Below are 10765 nucleotides of genomic sequence, written 5' to 3'. Positions count from 1 at the left end.
TTTGCGCTCCCCGCTATAGTTCTAACGAGCTCGGAGGGATGTAAGGTGGCTTAGGAACACGGGTAGATGTTCGCAGCGAGCAGCCAGAGGAAACTTCCCGCACACCGGTGCGCTGCGGGGCTGGGCTGAGCTGAGCTGTGCTGTGCGGTGCTGTGTTGTGCTGTGCGGTGCGGCGAGAGGCGGCGCCTCGCGTGCCTCAGCGCCGAGCGCGGCGTTTAAGGCTGAAGCACGGAAAGCTCGCACGCGCAAGCGCCGCAGGCGTTCACGGGTCACCCCGGGGCTCCGCGCCGCGGTCCGGCACCGCCTTGGACACCCAAACGCGGGGTCCTTCCGCAGCTCAGGGCCCTGCCCGCGCAGGCAGGCGGCTTGAGTTGTCCCCGCGCATGCGCCTGCCCTCTCTCTTCCGGCGCCGATCATGGCGGACAAGGAGTAAGTGGCCGCCCTGCCCCGCGACAATCCGCTGCCATCCGCGGCTGTGGCGGCTCCTGTCGGTAGCCTCCGCGGTCGGGACGCTGTTTGCCGTTCCCTGGCTGCAGGGTCTCTGTTAGCGACCTGGAGGGCGGCCTGGGAACGGCGGGAGGTTGGGGCTGAGCGCGGCGGGGATGCGGCTGCCGCCTCTTCTGTCCCTTCCTTGCTGCGGGCTGCCGTGGGGTGGGGAGAGAGGGGAGGTAGAGCCGGGGCACGGCTGTGCGGGGCGGGGGAATTGCGGGACTGAATGCAGTCAGGGCTATGCTGGGTTGAGAGGACTCGGAGGCGCAGGCCCGAGCTGTTAGTACCGTACAAACGCCAGTCTTGCACGTGTTTCAGCAGCAAGGAGTTTAAAATGCAAGTAAGTTTGAACGTTATTAAAGTAAAATTGAATTAAATTATCAGGCTTTTCTCTTCCTTGAGCTACTTGCTAAATGCTTCATGAAGTTGAATTGCTAATTATTTTTGATAGGTGTGCAGAAACCGAAGAATAGTATGTTAGACTTCCTTGTCTCAGTACAAAAGGTGATCTTGTCAGGCTGTGTCGAAGCTTGGTGGCAGTGAGGACAAGTTGTATGCCTCCAGTAAACTGGCTGGAGACAACGAGGCCTGTGTATATGTTGTCTTTTATTACTTTTGGTGTTTATGATGTGCTGATTTTATTAAACGTGGGTTTCAAGAGTGTTTTTCTTGTCACTTAGGGCAAAGAAGGTGCCATCTGTCCCGGAAAGCCTCTTGAAGAGGCGACAGGCTTATGCAGCTGCAAAAGCCAAACGTTTGAAGAGGCTGTTGGCACAAAAAAAGGTGAGTATTGCACAACTCCTTGCTTGGATTGCTGTCTATTTTGTAGGCAGCTCAGAAAGCTGCTATCACTGCTGACAGAAAGCAGTCAGGAACTTTGTAATGTTTATATCATAGAATCATAGAATGGCCTGGGTTGAAAAGGTCCACAATGATCATCGAGTTTCAACCCCCCTGCTATGTGCAGGGTCACCAACCACCAGACCAGGCTGCCCAGAGCCACATCCAGCCTGGCCTTGAATGGGGGCATTCCTTGGCAACCTCTTCCAGTGTGTCATCACCCTCTGTGTGAAAAACTTCCTCTTAATATCTAACCTAAACCTCCCCTGTCTCAGTTTAAGGCCATTCCCCCTTGTACTATCACTGTCCACCCTTGTAAACAGGTGTTCCCCCTCCTGTTTATATGCTCCTTCAAGTATTGGAAGGGCACAATATTTTCTGAATATTTAGATCTGAAACATTCACTAGAAGAGGTGAAATTGTGTATAAGAATTAGGTTTAGGCAGAGCTGCGATAAAGCATCTGTAAAGGTGAATGCTCAGCAAGGAAAGAATTGGCAGTGTTTGTGAGGATAAGCACAATATGTGGTAATGTTCAAAATAAGGCACTACTGCAGGGTGGCAGAGTTCTCCACGTTTCTGTTGACTTATGGTCATCCTGAAGACTGCATTACAGACAGATGTGCCTCGTATCTGTGGGGAGTTCAGGAATATGCTGCGTTATTTGAAGTTTGATTTTCGTATATTAAAATGCACTATATAGCCTTAAGTAATGTTTGGTTTATTCCAGTTTCGTAAAGCGCAAAGGAAAATCATCTATGAAAGGGCCAAAGCTTACCATAAGGAGTACAGACACATGTACAGACAGGAGATCCGCATGGCCAGGATGGCCCGAAAAGCCGGTAATTACTATGTTCCAGCTGAACCGAAGCTTGCATTTGTCATCAGAATAAGAGGGTAAGAATAAGAATACATTGTTTATATTCAGAAGCACTGAAATTGTCTCTTTTTTTTGTCACTTCCCTTGTTTTATGGGCTTAAACGTGTAAATAAATCCAAGCTTTTGACAGGATGCTTGTGAAGGCACTGGCAGTCATGTTGGTGATACATTAGTGACTTTATTCAGTTGAGTGAAAAGTCCTTTTGCTTTGTGTGTGCTGCCATTGGGAATCCTTGATTTATTAAAACAACAAATAAAGCAAAACAAGACTGCAAATACATGCAAACTGTTAGTCTGTTTAAGTTCATCTTGATAAAATTTTATACCACTGTTCCCTACTGAGTGTTATTAGTCTTTTGGTAAAAGTTTTAGAGAAAACTAACAAGAGAATGAATTATATGCAGGAGAACACAAGGTTATGTAGTTAAGAAGTGTGATTTTTGTTTGAATTATTTTCATGGAGTTAAATCTTGTTTAATCCTAGAATTCATAAATATGATAACATACTAACTTTACTTTGTGAAATGGGTCAAATCGTGATGCGTTTTAAGATAGGAAGACATTACTGTTTATTTTTCTGTTTGAGTTTTGTTTCTTTAATGTTGGTTTTTGCTGTGATGATACCTATATGTTTTCATACATAGATAACTGAGGCTTTTTGCTGTGTTCCTCTAGTATCAATGGTGTCAGCCCCAAGGTCAGGAAGGTGTTACAGCTTCTTCGCCTGCGTCAGATTTTTAATGGCACCTTCGTGAAGCTCAACAAAGCTTCTATCAACATGCTGCGGATTGTTGAACCCTATATTGCATGGGGGTGAGTAACATGCTCAACTCTATCAAAGTGATGGGAATGTTGATCGTCTTGGATTTTGCTATGCTAGTCTTACGTATTTTCCTGTGCTCAGACTGTTTTGAAATCAAAGGAGGGAAAGAAAAAATCCTGGCTAAGGCTGTGCTTGCTACATATGATTACATTTTGTTGCCAGCACTGTTGCGAGCTCAGTAGAAGTAAGATTTACTTCTCTGTTACTTTTATGTTTACTTTTGGGATGTGCTGTAATTACCTTGAATTGTTTGCTATTGAAATTCCATTTGGAATCCAGCTTGTACAGTTTAATAACTTTTACTTGACTGTTATTTCAGTTATCCCAATCTGAAGTCTGTGCATGATTTGATCTACAAGCGTGGTTATGGCAAGATCAACAAGAAGCGCATTGCTCTGACTGATAACTCCCTGATTCGGAAGCGCCTTGGTAAACAAAAATTTCACTCTACAAAACAAAAACCGAACTAGTTGCACTGGACAACTAGTGCTAAGCTGGACGATTGTACTTACTTATCTCTTGGGAATAGAAGTGATAAGTTAACAGGCTCTTTTTCTGTATTAATACAAAGCATGCAGTAATTTTCACTAGGTAGTATTGAAAGTAAAAGTGTTGAGAACCAAAGTTTAGGATTTTAGATTTGTAAATTTTGACTGTAATCTCCTTGACATTTAATGGGATAGTAGATATTTCTGTAAGGAAAAAGTGCTGGAACAGGAAAGAAGTTCATCATAAGTTGCTTTGAAGTTTCAAATTTAGTATTGGAATTTGCTTATATCTTAGATGTCCATGCTCTGGTAAACTTGCCTTTTAATGTTCCTGTGAGAAGTAGCAGCTATTGAAGCTATCAGTGTACTTTGTCAAAGCACAGCATGGTGGTGACTTGTCAGATCGAACTCTAAGAGGCTCCTTTTTTCCCAGTCATGCCAAGAAGCTGTAAAGTCTCTCTTGTCTAAATCTCCCTTCCAGTCAGAAGTGTCATGTTTTATGCTTTCAAATTCTGAAGGTACAGGTATTATGTTATTACCACCTGCCTTTTTAGCGTTGTATTTGATGAAGTTCACTTGTTACACGTCACTGAAGAATTTGGAATGGCATGAAGAAAACATGCTATTGCATCATTCAACAGCATGAATTGTTCAGTGAATTTCCCTGAGCTACGTGTAACTTCTTGTTATGTGTATTTAAAAGTATTTTCTGAAGATCCACTGAGCAGTTATTGCTGCTGGACGCAAATACAAAGAAAGTATTAACAAAATAATGTTGAGTTAGCTGCAACTGATGCATTTTTGTTGGAAAAGTCAGTCATGGGCCATGTTGACAGAGTGGATGCTTTTTCGCTTAGTGAATTTTGTTAAGCTAGATAGATATGGCAGTTAGAAATATATAATTTTTAGGTTGTCATTGGTAGTGGCTCTGTAGACCTTCTAGAAAAAACTTTTCTAAATTTTAGGAAAACTTGGCATAATCTGCATGGAAGATGTGATCCATGAAATTTACACTGTTGGCAAGAACTTCAAAGTTGTGAACAACTTCCTTTGGCCCTTCAAGTTATCCTCTCCTCGGGGTGGAATGAAGAAGAAAACAATCCACTTTGTGGAGGGTGGAGATGCTGGTAACAGAGAAGATCAGATAAACAGACTGATAAGGAGAATGAACTAATGGTAAGATACTACCAAATGTTAACATTATCCACTGTTCTATCTGCTGTGTAAGCTGGAGTTGTTTCTGGTTGACAGTTCATTTGTGCTTGACTGGTAGGTACCTGGAATAGCCAAGTAGGGTAGTCTTTGTGAAGTTGAATCTTGATTACAGATGATAAATTTATTGAAATGGAAGCATTACATTAATTTGTTTTCACTTCACCAATAATGTGTTTGAAAGCATTGTTTGAATGTTAGGATGGGAGGCCTTCAGACTTTTGGCTACAGTCTTCAATTCTCTTTAATAAATGCTTGATACAATTACTGTTGTGATTGTAATACAGTAGTTCTTCATACTGTCTGATTTCTCCAAAAAAGAGGGAAGTTTATTTAGGATTGGGAGAAACTAAATTCTCAATTTACAGCATTTTAATGATTTGAATTCTCAGCTTAAGGTTTTGTTCAAAATGATTCAATTCAAGCTTTCATATTAACTAAGACTTTAATTTAGAAAGACTAATTTGCCACTTAGAATATGCTGTCCTTTAGAAATGGGTAGTTTTATTGACACACCACTTAAAGAAGTTTGGAAATGGCTGCTGAAGCCTGAAATAAGTATCTGCTTCAAACTGTCTGTCCTGTATTTATTGTTGTCATTCTGCTGTTTCTGTTTTGGTGAAAAATCGTTCAGAGACAAAGCTTTTTTTCAGAAGTCTCGTATTTCCCATCTTTCCATTTTTCTCACACACTAAGCCAACTTCAGCGTTGCCATTATCAATTTTCCCTCAAGGATAAATGCCTTTTTGTTACACTAAATATTCTGGAATTTAAAAAAGCTTTGTTATTTCAGAATGGTTGGAAAAACTAACAGGCAAAAATGCAGTTTTCCCCAAACTCCTCAAAGGCAAGAAGCTTGTGGCTTGATTAAGAACTAGTAACTTCCAAGGGCTTGGTTAATATAAATAGCAGGTAGTAATGAGATTTTAGAGCTAAAAATTGGAATAGAAGCTATTTGTTGGTAATATGATTATTAGCATATTTATTAAAAATGATAATAAACTGTTCTTAGAAACATGTTTTTGAGGGGAGGTGATCTCTGTTTCTCTTTAATCAAGCTTTGCTGTGATGTTTTGTTTTTTTTCTTTAAGCAGATTGAGCTCTTTTTTATCTACTCTCTGTGCAAGAAGCCAGAGAGCCTCATGAGATAACCTTCCAATTGTCTGGCTGAGCTGTTTTATTGAAGCTTATGTGTAGGCTGTTCTTCCTCTCTTCTCACTCTTCCAAACTTCTTGCATATTCTTTTGTTTGTCTTGTTGTATGAAGCGGTGGACCTTTTAAAGTACTGATTACACCGCACATGGAAGCCTGGCAATTCAGGAAAATAGGGACAATGTTCCCATAAAGCTTTTTAGCTTGCCTATGTAAAGAACTGATTTTGAGAAAGTGAGTTGCTCTAATGTTTGATGCCTTGGGTGCTGTTACTTTACTCTTGGTAGCATTCTCTAGAAATTTTGTGTTCGCACAAATGCTTCTCTGAAGTTAATCTGTGAGCCTTCAAAAGGGAGGTTGAGCACAACTACTATTGTGTGGTTTTTGAGCATAAGATGAAAAATACTATATTTAATTCAAACTGTGTAGCTTTTCTGTCAGAGTGGATCCCTTGCCCTCCATCTTCACTGTCAAGCATCTGCCAATACTGGCAGATAACGGGGCCTTACTCTGTCCTTCAATTTAAGTTACTGGATGCTATTAGCTCTTAAGCAGACCTTAAAAGAAACTTGAGACAAGTTTGCTTTTTGTTCTAATTATTCTGTGTAAGCAGTCCCTGAAACTTAATGAAAACAGGGTTATTGGAGAAGATATTAAATACATTCAGTGCCTCAGGATGTCTTCAGGTATAGAATTGTCTTCTGCTAAGCTTTCAGAAAAATAGGAAAAGAGAGAGCAATGCTTCAAGGTAGAAGTGTTTAATTCAGTTAGCTCTGTCAATGGTGTTTTCAGTGCAGAGATATCAGTTTAGAAGTTAAAGTTTGCAAGAATATTGAAGTTTTAAGTCTGGTAAAGAAAAAGTAGTCTTTTTAGTCTGCATTATTAAGTGTAGCAGTATATGAACTCTTTGGGTGGCCAAAGTAGTTTCAGATCTGTCTGTGTCTAATGATACTTCTTTCTTTCTGTTTCAGATTCAGATGCCCAGCTGCAGTTTTTCAAAGTCTGGTCTGTTAATAAAATCTTCTTGCACAAAACAGTGTCACCTCAGTTGTTCTTTTTGTAAACCTTTTTCATAGCAGCATTAGTTGATAAGACAATTTGGAGCAATCTCTTTAAAAATATGAATTACTCTTTGAATCCCCAGTATGCAGGTAATACTGTTTTCAGCTTCAGACAGGCAAGGGATTAATTATTTTTTAAGTAACAACAATTATGTGAGAATTTCTTTATGTAAAGAATAGCCAAGGTTAGATCTTTTGTTCTTAAAACATAAAGATGCTGTTTCTAATGTCATAGTATTTACTTCTAGCTCTTAACAACTTCAGATGATTATTTTTTTTACCGATGGAAAAATAAAATACAATATGCAAAAAGTCTTTTAAACATTCTGAGTAATTACTCTGCTTTACCTAATATGTTTGCAGTGTTTTATTTTGGATATCGTAGAATTGGAAGCCACAAGATTTGTTTGGATTAGGACAATTGTTGCTGATGTGTAGGGCTAACAGTCTTATAGAGAGACTGTTGAAATTGCAGAATCCTTGAATTGAACTTATATTCAAGCTGACATTATGGATGCCCCCTCCATGGAGACATTGAAGGCCAGGCTGGATGGGGCTTTGAGCAGCCTGGTTTAGAGGGAGGTGTGGCTGCCTATAGCAGGGAGTTGGAACTACATGATTTGAAGATCTTTTCCAACCCAAGCCATTCTGTTATAACTGAAGGATCTTAGCCTGCTGAGTCCAATAGATAAACAGATTGCATCTATTGCATCTATTCTATCTGATCTATTTTTCTCAGGGTGAGCTGTGGCACTGTATTGCACTAATGAGGGATGTTGATTTAAAAATTACTGGTGCTGACTTTTTTCCATTTTTTTCCAAAAGCTTGTAACAGGAGTGCCAGTTTATTAAAGCTTGTCAAAGGCTAATTTTGTTACATCTTTGTAAATGGCTCAGGAAGTGAAGGTAGTGGCTTTACTGGAAAGAGGTGAGTGCTATCAATAATTACTAAGAAGAAATTGCTGAAAGGGCTGAGTGTCAATTAGTAACAGTGTTTACAGATTGAACAACTAAATTATGAAACCTGAAGATACCTGACGGTTCCCCTGCTGTGACTTTGGAGGTCCAAAATACGTTAACACAGCTTATTGCGACGAAAGTGAAAGTAACACCATCTCTGTCCAGTTACGCTGATCACTGTACTACATCAGAATGTATCAGTCCCTTGGATTTTCAGTGCAAGTAAATAAATTATGGGTAAATAAGTGGATTTCTGGGTGAATGAATTGAAAACCATTGAAGTACTTTGCTTTTTAAATATCCTTTTAATGTAATACACAGTCTGATTTGCAGTGAGAAAGCATTGTCATGAAGAAGTTGGACGAAGGAAAAACTGTCTTCCCGTATAAATTACACATACACTATTAGAATCGTGGGAAACCTCAGTTCTCATCTTGTCATGCTACAGACTTGATTCTGTTAGCTTAAAGCTGCACAGATAAGCAATAAGATTCAGGGGTTGGTCATCCCTTCTGCTAGCACAAATTTAAGGATTTTAATATTGCTTGCCAGGCATGTTTCATAGTATGCAATTACAGAAACAGCTTGTGGTTGGATAGTTAAGATCAGAATTTGTACTGGAAATGAGGCATGATCCGTTTACACAATGCATGAATAATACATCTTGGAGCATTTACAAAGTAATATGAGTTAAATGTAGATGCTGAAGAAAATCACTTGGTCCCTAAGCAATAAAAAATGTAAATCCTTTATGATAAAGTTTGGGTTCTTGTAAACATGTTACTTTCTCACTGTTTACAACTGCCAGACTCTGTCACGTTCTGGAATATAATTTCTGTGAACTCTTATCCTCTTTCGGAATGGCCATCATCTTCCCTTTTTCCCTCAGAACTGAAGCCAGAAGCTTTACCTAATAGCCATTGGAACAGCAACAGGAGACTTCTGAAACACTAACAACTTGCTTATAAAGTTTTCAGGCATGCTAAGGTTTATAGGTTTTACAGTTAATTGGTATTCTTTTGCTGGTGTCCAGCTCTTACAGCCCGCTTCACTATCACCAAGTGTAAAGTCATACATCTGGAAACTGAATGGGAGCCCATCCCAGGCATCAGCATTTTGAGAGAAAGTTAGGAGACATGATGGATAGTCAGCTGAACATACACTCCCACTTGGCCAAATGCAACTTTTGGATGCTTTAAAAAGGGAATATCAAATGGTATGGGGGAGGTAATATTACTTTTGTTCCAGTAGTGCTTATGCTAGTGCCAAATGCAGTATCCAATTCTCATGCCAAGAATCAAGAACATGCTTTATAATACTAAGAGAGCTTAATTTATTCGGTTTAAATACAGACGTGGTTACAAAATGAGTATCTACCTCTAATTACCTCCATGGAGAAAAATAGCTTGATAAAATAATTCTTTGATGTAGTAGAGTTATAATACAATGAAATGTCTTGAATTTGAGGCCAGATCAAATTTGGCTTCAAATTAAACATTTTTAATGGAAGATAATTAGCCACTGGAACACTTAACCAGTAGTGTGCCAGGTCCTTTGTCAGTGGTCATTATTTCTAAATTGAGGTTTGTTTCTTTTTTTCTTCTCTTAAAACAGAGCCTCTGAGTTAGAGCCTCTCTTACTCAGTAGAAGTTACTAATGCAGGCTCTTCAGGTGCTCAGAGGGCACAAGTTAGACCCTTGTTTCCAGATAACTGCAACTCACAGCGGAGTTGAGAACTGCAGCAGTGGATAGTATGTGCTTAGAAGGGATTTGGAATTAGACACCACACACAGTGGGAAGTCACACAGCTGTGTCTTAGCAGTATGTAGTGCTCAGAAAAAGGATGGTAGGCTTTTGCCTATCTTCAACAAGTTTTGTTGATTCTGCCTGTTGGGCATGCAGATCTTGCAGATCTCACTGGAAGGAGACCAATTTTATTTATTATTATTTTTAGAGAATTGTCAGTTCTGAGTCTCCAGTAAGGAAGGAGGATGGAGTCTGCATTGTGCAATAACTGTCTTACACCTCAGAAGTTGGACGTGTGTGTTTTGTTCAAAACATTCCTTCCATCTCCCAATTTTCAGAGTAATGTCCACAGAATTGTAAGTGAGAAAATCTCTGTGCTGCTCCTTATTGAAGTTACATGCAAGTCTATGGCAGTGAGAAGATCTGGATTTTTAGTTTAAGTTTGAAAACTACAGAGCAGACAAAGATCTGAAAAGAATCAAGCTAGAAGGGAACAAAACTTCAGTCTCCCAGATCCTGGAAAATATATTCTGCCAAACTAGTTTCATTCAGTAGGTTGCAGTAAGAATTTCTTTAGTGATGTTTAAATTGATAGTTTGCTATCTCTTATGGAGTTTCCACTCTTCTTGGCATTCTTGTTTATTTTCTAAAAGCTTTTGTACCACAGCAGACTATGGGTGTCTGGGATCCCCAAAGTATCTTCATGGTGCTTAAAGACAAGTTTTGATGTAAGCAGGCTCTTAAGCAGTGTTTCTCATGTCCAAGCAGTCTGAAAAATCAAGTACTAAGTTTATGAATTGTGGGTGCTAAGAACAGAGATGCTCAGAAACACTTCTCCACACAAAGATTCCTTAATTTTTTAATTTATCCCTATGTGGTGATACCAGATATTGATCGTCTTATCTATGAACACCGGAAGTATTTGTGATTTTTTTTTGTCATATTGCAATTAAGCAAATTTTCAGAGTTCTAAGTAATTTTCCCTGAATTATTTTTCTAATGATAAGAAACTCCACAAAGACATTTTTTTAATCTGCTAAGTATTTCTTCACATAAATTCCTCATTGTACTTAACGTCTTACGTTATAAAATAACAACATACTTGGTTAGGAAAA

General features: G+C 39.4%; 1 protein-coding gene across 1 annotated transcript; it reads left to right on the top strand.

The window, feature by feature from the left end:
- The first annotated feature begins 276 nt into the window (after positions 1-276).
- On the top strand, positions 277-6917 carry RPL7 (ribosomal protein L7). The gene is made up of 7 exons (XM_031604847.2): positions 277-429; positions 1170-1272; positions 2059-2225; positions 2884-3021; positions 3351-3460; positions 4485-4695; positions 6855-6917. Exons 1-6 carry the CDS (start codon positions 416-418, stop codon positions 4691-4693), a joined length of 741 nt encoding a protein of 246 aa, XP_031460707.1. The 5' UTR covers positions 277-415; the 3' UTR covers positions 4694-4695; positions 6855-6917.
- The last annotated feature ends 3848 nt before the right edge of the window (positions 6918-10765 follow it).

This window comes from Phasianus colchicus, chromosome 3 (assembly GCF_987193195.1).
Source record: "Phasianus colchicus chromosome 3, bPhaCol1.hap1.1, whole genome shotgun sequence".
Lineage (NCBI taxonomy): Eukaryota > Metazoa > Chordata > Aves > Galliformes > Phasianidae > Phasianus > Phasianus colchicus.
The sequence above is the reverse complement of the archived record's forward strand: the minus strand, read 5'-3'. Positions and strand labels throughout refer to the sequence as shown.

Coding starts and splice junctions, on each gene's coding strand:
- RPL7 (XM_031604847.2), top strand. Junction 2,226..2,883: donor TTTGTCATCAGAATAAGAGG/GTAAGAATAAGA, acceptor GTGTTCCTCTAG/TATCAATGGTGTCAGCCCCA. Junction 3,022..3,350: donor GAACCCTATATTGCATGGGG/GTGAGTAACATG, acceptor CTGTTATTTCAG/TTATCCCAATCTGAAGTCTG.